The sequence below is a fragment of the Scedosporium apiospermum genome (genome assembly GCF_000732125.1).
Source record: "Scedosporium apiospermum strain IHEM 14462 chromosome Unknown SEQ_SAPIO_0092, whole genome shotgun sequence".
In the NCBI taxonomy this organism is placed as follows: domain Eukaryota; kingdom Fungi; phylum Ascomycota; class Sordariomycetes; order Microascales; family Microascaceae; genus Scedosporium; species Scedosporium apiospermum.
The window spans coordinates 187149-200216 of record NW_015971793.1 but is presented as its reverse complement, the minus strand read 5'-3'; the positions used below and the strand labels follow the sequence as shown (position 1 = coordinate 200216).

At 54.4% G+C, this 13068-nt stretch overlaps 3 protein-coding genes across 3 annotated transcripts; 1 reads left to right on the top strand and 2 right to left on the bottom strand.

The window, feature by feature from the left end:
• Positions 1–1050: 1050 nt before the first annotated feature.
• SAPIO_CDS4441 (uncharacterized protein) lies at positions 1051–2067 on the bottom strand (the record flags this gene model as incomplete). Its single annotated transcript, XM_016786987.1, has 2 exons — positions 1051–1419; positions 1495–2067. 2 exons carry the CDS (start codon positions 2065–2067, stop codon positions 1051–1053), a joined length of 942 nt encoding a protein of 313 aa, XP_016643332.1.
• Positions 2068–4518: 2451 nt separating this feature from the next.
• On the top strand, positions 4519–5378 carry SAPIO_CDS4440 (uncharacterized protein; the record flags this gene model as incomplete). The annotated part of the gene is made up of 4 exons (XM_016786986.1): positions 4519–4590; positions 4665–4798; positions 4870–5026; positions 5127–5378. The coding sequence occupies 4 exons, from the start codon at positions 4519–4521 to the stop codon at positions 5376–5378; spliced, it is 615 nt and encodes a 204-aa protein (XP_016643331.1).
• A 2272-nt stretch (positions 5379–7650) lies between these two features.
• On the bottom strand, positions 7651–12752 carry SAPIO_CDS4439 (Sec7 domain-containing protein; the record flags this gene model as incomplete). The annotated part of the gene is made up of 2 exons (XM_016786985.1): positions 7651–9656; positions 9722–12752. 2 exons carry the CDS (start codon positions 12750–12752, stop codon positions 7651–7653), a joined length of 5037 nt encoding a protein of 1678 aa, XP_016643330.1.
• Between the last annotated feature and the right edge of the window lie 316 nt (positions 12753–13068).

Below are 13068 nucleotides of genomic sequence, written 5' to 3'. Positions count from 1 at the left end.
GCATCCTAATCCTCGCATTCCAAATCGGCAACGTCGAAGCCAAACCACGCTACCGTTCTCCGGGAACCATTATTTAAGTCCGCGATCCAGGAAGAGGGGCCCGTGCTAGTGAACTAGTGAGATAATCGTTCCTAAGTAGACCTCAGTCTGAAAGTGGCCGGTTCTCTGTGCTGTTCGCTACAAGCTTTCCGGCAACCACATCTCCATGCCCCTTTGATCTAGACATTCTGTGATGTACTGGTCACGTTAAACTAAACTTCGACCCATGGACTGGTACAGATGGGCTCGAGGGTCGGTTGGGAGGGTACAACTAGAAACTCCGGTTCGGAGAGAGCAGTTTTCTTCCGTCTTGAGAAGATCAGAAGTATTCAAGGATAACATGGGTTTCGGAGGCGTATGGCCCAATTTTTAACTCACTCTCTCCCTCGCAGTTCGAGGGACGCCGAAGCCCCCAGGCCCTACATGACTTCGCCCCTCTCTTACAGTTGCCGCGGGCAGCCTGTTCCCAGACCTCACTCAGCCTGGTTTAGTTCTGCCACACCTCTCTCCCTGAACTACCGGTGGAGCGAACTCTTCGCCTTTTGCTGCGAGAGCCGTCTGCACCAGGGCGGGGCGGTCAGCTCCCTCCTGCCTCTGGGGACCAGTGGTGTCAGATCTTTTCGAACTGTCCATCCCGGGGGCTATGGATGGACCGCAAAGCGGTTTGGATTCGTGACGATGCGTCGTATAATCGACTGGCTAGCCACCATTAGCAGTACTAAGATGTTCCCCGATCTTCTGCCCAGCCAGGCTGTATCATCCAGGCCTTCTTGCATCAGAACCCCCACAGCTCCTGCTTTGTCAACTTCGACATCTGGCTGCCGCGGTTTCGTGCAAATATCTAGAACTTAATCCTGCTATCCGCCTAAGCCCTAACTAAAACATCCACCTCCACAAGCACGCAGACGTTGTAGGCACTACAAGCAACAGGATGCATAAAGCCGTTTATGCTAGGGCCTCGCTGGTGCAAATAAGACCAGCCTGGATTAACTTCGATATTTTCGTTAGGGACTACTGGTCAAAGCTCTCCTGTGTCTCGACGTCCCCTCCAAGCATTTTTCGACCCAAGGACGCAAATGAACTCGGGCCCATCACCATAGGCCCGGCGGCAGCACGCAGCGCGAGAGTGTTATCGACGCCGTCGGTCGTGGGGACCTGCACTAGGCCGCTGATGTCGCGTTTAATCTTGGACTGCGCACCTGAGAGGACGAACCTGGAGAAACTAGACGGGAGGATGCTCGTATCGGAGAAATCAATGACGGCAATGTCGCCGCTTTCACTGATTATGAAGTTTTCGAGCCACACGTCTGAATAACCGTAGACTAGGGGTTCGCGCGACGGCCCCTCGACTCGATCCTTTTTCTTTGTGATTGTGAGAAACTAAAATAAAGGATGAAAGAGATTAGGTTCGAAATAGGGCAAAGCAGCGATCAAATAACATCCAGTCTCTCTTACCTGGTTGAGGTGGTCCTCTAATTGTTCAACATCCTGGTAGTGGCGTGGAGCATCCTGGTCATCGAAAAGGGAATGTCGAATCTTTCCTCCATTGATCGCAGCTGGGCGAGACCCAGGCGGGACAGGGATGCGGTGGAGTTCGGAAAGAGCAAAGGCAATATGGGAATATATAGAATCCGCTCTAGCAAGATCCTCAATATTCTTCAGCCATTCATCCGCCGTTTTACCTGGGATATATTGCATGACGATATACGATTTACGACGTTCGCGCTGGGCTCCTCGTAGTTCTAAATCGCAAGCATAAAATATCCCGGGTGCCTTAACTGGCGATGAAAGCCGTCGTAGCTCTTCGTATGCCATGACCTGGGCGGGCACCTCATTCCAGGTGATTGAAGGGCCGTACTTGATCCAGAATACAGGTGCTTCTGATGGATATGCAAGACCCAGGTTGTAGTGTCGCGGATGTATCCCGGTGCAGAGCGCGGCAAGCTTGCTGGCTGTAGGAACTCGAATATCTTGGGGGGCAGGGAGCCCGTGATATTCCCTGAGGGCATGGACTGATATAGGAAACATGATGTTGAGTGTATGTGGAAATGAACGTAGCGCGAGAATGGGAGGGCAGGTTGGGGGTGTCACAGGTGAGGAATGGGCAACAGGCGATGGTGATTCAGGGTAGTCAATGTCGGTTGCACGAATTCGGGGTGACTAGTCCATTCAAATATTAATAGCTGAATTGAAGATTTCATTGTTGGTTGGATCCTGATCCTGAGGCTGGAAATGGGCGTTCACGGTGCTTTTATCCTCTTTCCTGCACACAATGTAGCCGTGTTCTCAACTTTGTATATCTCGAAATCGTCGATACATAATCCTGGGTGCCGCCTAAGCTTAGGCTTGGTCCTGGCGGGGCGACATGGCCCACATGGGGCTCAGGATGGAGTTGTGGATGGTGATTTAGGTTTTGGAATGAGGCCAAGGGCTTCTAGGATGGCTGGGTGGGAGACGGCTTTAAAGTACTCTGGGAGGCTTTCTACAACGTCAGTCTCTTGGAATTTAGTTCTGGAGTGTATTTTCAGACTGTTCCTATGTTAAGAGCCAGATGTCCAGCAATACCTACCACTTAGTAACGATGCTGGTGAAATCACTTTTTACGAGCCAGGGAATGCGGCGCTTTGGTACGGATCGGGCCGCCCGAACAAATGAATGTTTGATTCGGTTTCCCACCCCCGTTCCGGCCCCGAAGCCTCCGGAATGCGGCATTTTCCTAGTCCGCGGAGTCCGGGATTGGGCTTTCGAGAATCCCGAGAGGAAGATGACCCTCGATGCCTTGCCTAGGTGCCTGCCACTCCCATCGACGTAGACTGTCCAAAGCTTGGATCATACATTCTTGAACTCAAAGCCCACGAGGTCTTTGCGAAGAAGGGGATTTGTTCGTCCCAGCCTTGATGCTCGCACTTCCTCATTTTACTTCGATGTCTCGGATAGAGGAGCGGTGTATTTTCCCCAGCCGGCACGCAACCTCATCTCGGTGAGTGTATTCGGAAAAAGCGCGTCATATTCAAGCTGGGCTAATTGTCCGACTTCATGGCTCGTTCTTGGCTCCGCCTGAGAATGGGATCTCAACGACGGCTGTGGCTTTTCTTCCCCGCAGAAGATCATGAATTCATGATGTATCTGGCCAGTATTGGAAGAACAGGGTGCTCTGTGAGCCCAAGTGTCGGAGGGGCATAGCTGACATGACACCGGGTTGAAGTGTTTACCTCGCTGTCAACTGAGAGAAGAAAGTTCGAAAGCAGATGAGTGAGGCTTGGGCAGAGACGGCAAAGGCATTGATGGTCATGTCAGCTGAGTCTGATCCAGGATTACGAAGTACGTGGACGGCATCTGTCTCGACCTTTTGTTCATTGTTATCTCGCAATATCAAACCCACGTGGGGAGTTGATATGCGATTAGATATGAGAAGAGGCACCCTTGATGCACGAGACCGCAATGGGAGACCGTTGGGTAAGGTCCGCGGGGATATCTACCAAATGCGGAGGGAGAGCCTGGGAGAAAGGCTGGGAGAAAGGAACTCGCTCGAGGAGGGGTCAACGATGAGTAGTACTCAGTAGACCTCATTCTCCTTGTCGGACGTTGGTGCGTGTTTTAAATGCGCACCTGCAGCCTTCGACCTTGAAGAATCGGCCCCAAAGAGGAAGTTAAAACCCTTCCATCAAGATTCTCCCGCCTCTTCCATTCCAAGATAATCAGCAAAAGTGGGAAGTTGGTTGCTGGATTTCCCCCCCCCCCCCACCTACACGCCAGGGGCAAGGACCAAAGGACCCTCCCGCTAGCTAATGCAACGGTAAAGATAACGTGCAAACATCTCCCTTTATCACTGGTTATCGGGGCGGGTGGGTGAGGGGATATTCGAGGCAACGTCTTGATGATTATCTTCATTCGAACAAGACTCGGGAGATGGGCAGACTCTTCTGCAGGGTTGGCTGCATATCATTAACAGAACAAGACAGCACAGACGCAGACCCCTCCCTAGTTCTTGATTTGCTCTCTTTTTGATGACATTTCTTTCCGATGACATGCAGATCCCTGGTTCTCGAAGGTGGAAGATTGGTTGGAAGGGAGGTGGTGATGCGCTTCGGCCAATCGGAGCCTCAAAGTGGCCGGGACTGCTCCCAACAGGGGTAATCAACACCAAACTAGATGGGACACCGAATGACATTGGAGGGGGAGGTCAACTGGGGAAAATGCGACGTTGTGCCATCCAAGACTGGGTTTCTTTGGAAGGACGAGGCAATTGACATCAGTCAAGCATGTCGTCGTGTTGTGATGCGGTGGGTGGGTTGAAACTACCCTTTACTGCGCTGAGCCAATGTGCGATGGTATCTCATCGCGATGACATGCTACTCGAGACACACAAAAGGTCCTTGGATATAAAATGTCAAGATATCTCCCCTCTTCCGTCGTAATGCCCGTCACGAAGAGCTCTCTTATCCAGGCCAGAAGATACCACTCAAATCTTTGTCTACAATGAAGACTTCCGCCATCACCGCCGTCATCGCCTGGGGCGCTCTCGCCCTTGCCGCCCCTGCTCCCACTCCTGTACGTTGCAAAGGACCGAAGATCCTCCAGAATCTTTCCCCCCAAGATTCATAGTAAAAACTAATGCTTTCAAGCCTGGCATCCCGACCGAGTCGACCGCCCGCACCGAGCTCGCCGCGCTCAAGGTGGCTGCCTCTGGCAGCGGTACTGGTTACAGCCGTGATCTCTTCCCTCATTGGCATACCGTCTCGGGCAGCTGTAACACCAGGTAAGGCATTCCTTCCTCACACTCCCCTCAGATTTGGCGTCGATTTTACTAAGTAAATCAATTCTTTGTAGGGAGTACGTCCTCAAGCGGGATGGCACAGGCGTCGTGACCGACTCTGCTTGCGCGGCCACCTCTGGAACTTGGAAGAGTCCCTATGACGGTGCGACCTGGACGGCGGCCTCTGACGTAGACATTGACCACATGGTCCCTCTCAAGAACGCCTGGATCGTAAGTTTTTACGATCTTCCCTTTTTCATTCCACTCACGTGCTTGAAGCCGTTTATCAACAACGCTGCTTTACATTTTCATGCCCACTGACACCTTCCAGTCCGGCGCCTCCTCTTGGACCACCGCCAAGCGCGAGCAATTCGCCAACGACATCGACCGACCCCAGCTCTGGGCCGTCACCGACGACGTCAACCAGAGCAAGAGCGACAAGAGCCCCGATTCCTGGAAGCCCCCTCTCACCAGCTTCTACTGCACCTATGCCAAGAGCTGGATCCGAGTCAAGAGCTACTGGGCCCTGAGTGTTACCTCGGCGGAGAAGTCGGCGTTGTCTTCCATGCTGGATTACTGCTAGACGCGCATCTGTGGAGTTGGCTGCGTTAAGAGACTGGTGTATTCTATCAAGGCGTTAGAAGCCTTTTTTGCTTCTCCTCGGGCATCCACTGATAAGAGGAGAGGACATACTGGGACCGTTGGTTTCTGCAGGCCGTTGAGAGATGAGATATGCTAGAATGGTACTAATCGAGGGTGGTGAACGCAGACCTGCCGAACGAATTGACGTTATTTCCGTTCTATAAACCTGTCAGTTTAATTTAGGCGTTCGTAAGAGCAAGGCAGCCTCGTACATGCCCCCGAGCCGAGGAAACACTTCCGCAGGGTGCGACATTTTAAACTGTAGCCCCGGCGGACCATGAAATACATCAGGCAGGAATTTGACAAATCATGGGGATAGGCCTTTGAAAGGAATATTCGTAGAGGATTCTATGGACCCTCGATATCCTTCATAATAGCATTAGAAACAGTCATCTGTTGACCCCAAGAAGGAATCTGCGTGAGTTCAACACTTTGTAAACCCCTGTATCGACAGGACGCGTGAAAACCCACGTGCCTCCTGAGACACCGTGATGCTCCGTGGAGAGCTCACTTTTTTGCTTTAGTTTCGCTATCCGATCCTGTTCTGCCGCACCTCCCCACACGAACATGTTCGCATAGTTTCTTGCCGTCTCGATCCACGACTCGCGCTTTGTAAATATCCTAAGGTGGTATAATTAGGGGGATACGTACGGCGGAATGTGAAGACAAGGGACTGAGGAGCATACCAAGATCCATTATCGCCTTCGCGGCGTGTAGCCAGATACACTTCGTGAGGGATAGACGAAAGGTCGGCCCTGCCTGTAACACACAGGTCGTAGACGAACCACGAATTGCCCTTTGGTGAGTCAAAATTAGGCAAATAAAATATGTTATCATAGACTGGCAGCTGGACCTTGGGCTTTATTGGCCTTCCCAGCTTCTGTCTGCAGAATGCGTCGCCAAGCTTGAATGGCCGCTCTTCCGGAGTATCTGAAATATCGGCAGCACAAGCTCGGATAATGATGCGCATTGGTGTTATCGGCTGCATTTGGGCGGGGTCTGGGTGATGGAGCTGGTAGGTTGGCAGGCTGACGTAGTGAATGGGGTCTGGTCCCTGGTTATTGATGCATTGATGTTCGGTCTTGTGATGCCTAAGACCGTGTTGCTGGAATTGGCTTCAATGCTGATTATGGCACGACGTCCACTGTACTACTGTAGTCAGAGCAACGACCATGGAAACAGTTGAGGATTCTAGGCGCTGCGAAAAACAACCTAGTAACGAGAGATCGAAAATCAGTTTGCGACACCCATTTTGCCTTCGAGATTTTGGGTATAGGCTAGTCTTCTTATACGTATATACTGCTGGAATAAAGAAAACAACAGATTTAGCTCCAATTTCGGACATCCACTACAGAATGGATCTGGCGGGAGCTTGGAATCTGTGAAAGAATGGAGTCAGACCGGAGCATAAGAAGGAAAAGATAGTCGGTGCTGAATACCTTGCTCGAAGAAGAGACTGCGTCTTTTCCCAAGATGTGGTGGTATATGTGGCTGAGGAGGTAAACGCTCGTCCGACCTGTGTTCATCCCATGCCCCAAAGTCCTTCCCCGAGTCTTCTTATACCCACGACTTCCCTGTGAAGCAAGAGGTTAAGACTTCCGGAACCTTCCTCTTATGAGCATGATGGAATCAAGAAAGCCTCAACATCAACATCAACATCAACAAACACAAACATCTCACAAGCAAACTGGATTTCAGTATCTCATCATATTACATCTAGTCGTATACACAAAAGAAGCCCCAATCATCACTCACGAAAGAACCCCAACTCCAACCCCCTCAAAACCAAACAAGCTCGAAGAAAACCATAACAAAATAAAAAGAGGTTTTAGAACAGGCTCGGCCGCAGCTGGAAGTGGAGAATCGAATAACCATCAAGAAAAAAGGAAGAAAAAAAATAATAAAAAGACAGCTGTGAAAAGGGCCAAAGACATAAGGGAAGACGTTATGCTCTCGCTCGGGGGGTATCTGTACATGGACGTATTCCGACAATCTTCTTCTTCTCCCCCGACCAACTCTCCCGTAAGGTTAATCGTAGTTGGGTTCCCTCAAAATCAAAAATTAACTTCCATCTCAACCTGTTTGCTTCCTTCAGGCGAGAACCCGGATTGTTTTCGCGTGTAAAACCCATAAGCTTTTCCCGTTCTTGCTCTTCTCTTTCTGCTTTCCCCATATTGAAATCCCACACCCCAAAAAAATCCTCATCTCCCATCTCACTCCCCTCCGACATCAACCGCCTCTCTCTCCCCATAAATCTCCTTCTTCCTCCCCTCCGCCTGCTGCAAACAATCCACATAAGTCCTGTACTTCACAATCTCCCTCAACAAATATGCGCTCTTGCGCTCCCAGTTCGCCATTGCCTTGGTCGCGTTGTGACCCCTAGGTGAGAAAGCCAGCAGCATGGGGCTGCGCAGCTGGTTGTGCTGCTGCAGCTCCTCCTCGATCGACCGCACGTACGCCTCCAGCGTGCGCAGCTGCTCCTCTTCGCCCTGCATGCTGGGCCGCATGCTCTGCGTCGGGGGCATCCACTCGGCGATGTGGATCCTGTCGCCGGGGAGCTTGTGCCGGGGCCCGCTTCCCGGGCCGCTGCCGACGCCCAGGTCAAAGCTGCCGGATCGGAAGCTGCGGCCGCTTTGGACGCTGGATTTTCGCGCGTGGTGGGCGTGGCTGGTGCCGCCCGTGGCGCTGCTGCCGGGTCGCGAGGTGCGGCCCGTTCCTACCACCACCGCTGGTGGCACCGAGTTTGCCGTCGCTGCTGTCGTCGTGTCGTTAATGGCACTGACGAGCGAGTTGTTCACGATGGCCTCGCTCCACCCATACTCAATATTGCTGATACCACCAACAAGCGGATGCGTGCTCAGCCTCGCACTCCAATAATTCGCCGTCGTAACGAATTCCTTAATAATCTCCGGCGTGCCAACCTGGAACAGGTGCACCGCCCCCGTCGGCAAGCTCAGGGCCCACACGTGGGGTCTACTCCTAGAGTACCCTGGCGGCGGGAGCGCCGACGCCAGCGTCTGCCTTAAGCTGAAGGTGCCCAGGCTTGTGGCGTTCTCCTGCCAGTTGCCCCCGCCGACCTGGATCGGCACGCCGCCACCGCCGCCGGCCGCCTTGTTGTGGTGGCGGGCCGAGCGGGCCTTGTTGCGCAGCGACTTGTTCGGCGAGAACGAGAAGAGGCTGAGGGTGCCCTTCTGCACGACGGCGAACACCTCGGTCCAGTTCCTGTCCTTCGCCTTCCTGTCGATTCCGTCGAGGTGGTGTTTGTGGGTGACGATGCCTTCCTTGACCCAGGGGGGACCGGCGAGCTCGAGTGACTCGTCCTCGAGCAAGGGTGCACCGCTCTTTTCGTCGTTGCTCATGATCGAAGGCGCGCCGCCGCCTGGAATATCCTCCCTTATTATGGCCTGACTCAAGGCGTTGGCGAAACCAATCGACTGCTGGTAATCGTTGCGAGGCCAGGCTGACCCGAAGGAATCCATCGACATGGACGTCTGGGTACGGCCGAGTGATTGGCGGCTCCATGTGGCAGACGACGTGGCGGGGCTCCAGATGGAGTTACCATCGTCAAAGCTCGTGCGGCTAGATGAGAAGCCGTTCCCGCCGAGTCGGTGCCGCGATCGACTCTTTGAGCCCCACCTGGAATTCGTCGTCCGGGAGCTCTCGGCGATCCTGCCGCGGAGGGAGGACTGACTCTCCGAGGGAGCCTTGCTGAGAACGCTGGGCGACCGCTTGAGCATCCCCATGACGGAGAGGCTGCTCTGAGACGCCGGGCCGGGGTGATACCTGTCGGGCTCGGCGCCGAAGAGCGGAAGCCGTTCGTCGCGGATCGAGACGTAGATGTCCTTGAGCACAGACTCGACTTGGCCCTCCCAAGCCCTCATCGGGCCGTCGAAAGGAGCCTTAACAAGGGGCCCGCAGTCATCGGGAGAGGCATCAGATGCGTTCGTGTCAGCGCGACCGGCTGGTAGGAATGAGAGACGGTTGTGGGACGGCGGTTGATCCGTGGACGGGCGGACATCTTCGGCGGCGAGCATCCCGGCCTTACCGGGAAGGATACTGGGGCGATCGTATACGTCTGCAGGAGAATCATCCAGGGCGTGGCGAATGGTTGTCAACGTGTTCTTAACGAATTGACTCCTCGTCATCTTAGAATCGATATCGGCCATGTGGAGATCCGTGTTGAGCAGCATGATGGAGTAGCAAATCGTGTGGATGACATCTATACAAGGGTCAGCACATACAGATACACCACGACAATGAAAGAAAACAAGAAGTTAAACATACCGATGGATTTGAAGCCATGATTGGGGTTAGATTCAACCCATCGAGTCGAAAATGCCAATAAAATCCTATCAATCTGCTGCGTCTCGGCCCGCAGGACGAGGCGCCCACAAACCTGACGGAGCGAAGCAACGATGCTAAGGTCACTGAAATTGTACAGGTCCATGTACGCCCGCAGCGTGCGCTGCCTAACAAGGCCCTCAGCGCCCATCCAGGCCGCCGCCTTATCCTTCTGAATAAAATCTTCGTTGCCGTCAAAGATCTTTTGCGCCTTTTGCTTGTCGTCGTCTGTCGGGTCGCCGACAACAAAGTCGGGTTCGTCGATGGGCTTGCCATCGAGGGGGTTCGTCGTCTGACCGTTTCGAGGCCTAGAATCGTCGGGGGTCAATTCGACGCGGACGCTAGGGGTGTTACTGGGTGATGACTTGAAGCCGGACGCCGCCGAGTCCGAGTGTGCGCTGGCAGACCGGGCACCTTCGATGGGTAGGGCCAACGTCGCCGAGTTGAGCTCCTCTTCAGAATCGGTGACGTCGAGAGCGGCGCGAATACGCCGCCGGATAGGTTTAAAGGTATCATCTGCGCGGCTCTCTCGGTGATGAGGGGCCCCGAGATGGCCGCTTTCCGTCGCCAGCATTCCGTCGTTGTCCTCTCCTCGTACCACCCCTCTGCCGTTACCTCCGTCGGTCTCGTCTTCCCTGTCCGTTGCCACTTCGGGGGCGGTGCTCGATCGGGTCGGTTTCCCAAGAGGTTTGACTCTATTCGATGGCGCCGTCGGGAAATCGAACTCGTTGTCGCTAGGGGGGTCGAGGTTTAAGAAAGAATTGTTCCTCGTCTCGGACGACAGGGGGACCTCGGGAGGTGGATGATCAGGCGTGATGTCAGGACGGGGCGACGACGCGGAGCCAACGTCAGGAGATGCGGAGGCAGGGTCGACGGCGCGAATCACGGCCCTGGGGCTAGGTTCGTAGTCGGGAGAAAAGTCGCGTTTGTACCCCTCAATGTCTTCGACGAAGTGAGACTTTGTCGGTTCCGCTAGCGGCGAGGACGACTTCTGCTGCTGCTGCTCCAGTGACTGGAGGGGTGCGACGGCCACTGTTGGACTACCCCTGAGATAGGGGCTCATCACCTTTCTCAGTGAACTGACGGGGCTAGGCTCAGGGCCGGGCGAAAGTTTATCTAGGTTAGGCTGGAGGCTAATGGGCGGCACCAGCGGTTTGTTGGTGGGGAGTGGTGGGGCGTCCTGAGACCTGGGAAGGGGCGGCGCCTCTTGATCGTGCACCGATTTCTTCCGCCGGCGAAAGAAGGACGAGGGTTTTTTCTGCAAAACGTGAGGGGAATGGGATGAAGATGATGAAGCGTTGGTATTATTGTTATTCTCTCGAGATGGGGTCGAATTGGTCCGCGTCTGCGACGCAATTTGCGGTTGGCCGCTTCGATCGGCATTTCCCCCGTTTGTCGACGACGAAAATTGACTCGGGGAATGTGACAAATCGTGGGCGGCACTGGCGGTAGCAATAGCTGTGGCAGTGGGAGTGGTATTCCTAGACGAACCACCAAACACTCTCCTAAAGAAACCCTGTTTCTCCTTGGGTTGAGGAGTCGTAACGTAGGGAGGAGCGGCGGAGGTTCCCGCAGGGAGGGCCTCCTTTGTCTTTTCGTACCCGACGTGAGGTGCCGGCGCGGAGTCGAGGTCAAGGTCGGCGAAAGTTGGGATTGGAGGGATGGCCTCTCGACTGGCACCGAACTTGGACTCGCCCTTTCTCGCGGGACCCGTCATGCTTCGTGCAGACCTCGTGCTGCGTTTCCTCTCGAGCGTCGGCGTCTTCGGCTCGGCCATGGGCCTGGTCGACATAGGGATGGGCATGGGCTCCGAGGTCATGAAGGTGGCGGTGACGGGAGTAGGGGGTGCAGTTCGTCGAGGTCCCCCAGGGACGGTTGGGGTCGGTGCGGCGTCGTAGTCATCATTCAGGAATGTATGCGTGAAGTCGGAGTGCCACGTGGATTGAGTATTCTCCACACGCTGGTGGCCGTAGTCGAAGCTCGATGATCTCCCACCGAACCCTGACGCCCAGCGTTGGCTGCCGAGAACTTGGACGTAGCCGGCATCGATACTATTCGTGCTGCTGCTTTTGCTGTTCTTGCCTCCGCCTCGAGTGTGTAACCGACGGGGAGTGCTGGGCTGACTGCTCTTGAGCGATTCCCTCAAGCTATTCATTCGGGTCGGACCAGATGTTTGGTAAGTCGAATTACTGTTGCTACGGCGAGATCGATTAATTTTGGCAGCATCGTCGCCAGCTTCCAGATCGGAACTGTAGGAATGACCATGGGAAGGGCCGGGGCCGAATCGTGAACTGGTATTCGGCCTCGAAGTCCTCGATGTTCTCGTCCAGGTCCGGTCGTCCGAGAGGGAGGAGACACCGGCACCGTACGATGACGAATATCCCCTGGACGACTCGTCGTAAATGTTCATGTGGGTCGAATTGGCTTGTCCGAGTAAGGTGAGCTGATCGAGGGACAAGAGCATGCTCGCCATCAGCGAGTCACGGGTGGACTGAGAGGGCGGCATGGAGAGGTCGTGAGAATCTCTCAGCACGAACTCGTTCTCCTTATTAGACATGTCGACGAATTCGACATCGAGATCGGCAGGGACGGGGGCGGAGGAGGAGAAGGAGGAGGACGAGGTGCGGTGGACGGGGGTAGTGGAGGGCACTAGAGCGTGGTCGCGGTAGTCTGCATGCTGCTGTGCGTGGGATGACGAGGGTTGTGCTGCTTGTGCTTGTGTTGGAACTGGTGCTTGCGTTGGTGCTTGTGTTTGTGCCTTTACGGGTCGGCTCACCGCCGACGGGCTGGCCCTGGTCTCGCTAGTCGCCGTTCTTCGATTCGGTGGCGTTTGCGGGATGGGGTCGCGCGGCTTGAGGACGGGGAGCGGTGGTGGTTTCGAGGTTGTCGTCGCTGTTTTGGACTTGTTGTTGTTGATGTTGCTGCTGCTGAGGTTGAGGTTTGGAGGTCGACGTCGTTGAGTCGAGGGAGACATTGTACCAAAGGAGAAGACGAAAATACCACAGAAGGAAACGAAGGGGAAAAGCAACGTTCGAATTGACCCTTTGCAACCTCTTGGGATTCAGGGCCCCAGGGCAGCAGGGGGTGGAGGAGAGAGCGAGGCCAAGTGTGGGGAAAAAGGAAATTGGATTATCTCGAACAGCGCAACAGCAGCCGGTGAGACTGAGGCGACTTTTCTTTGTGCACCACACTACGAAACTACAACGTCGAAGGAAACGTTCACTTCTAGGTCTGCATTCGCAACCTCGAACAGGTGCTAGAATTATTGGGATTATTTGGCTGTTTGCAGC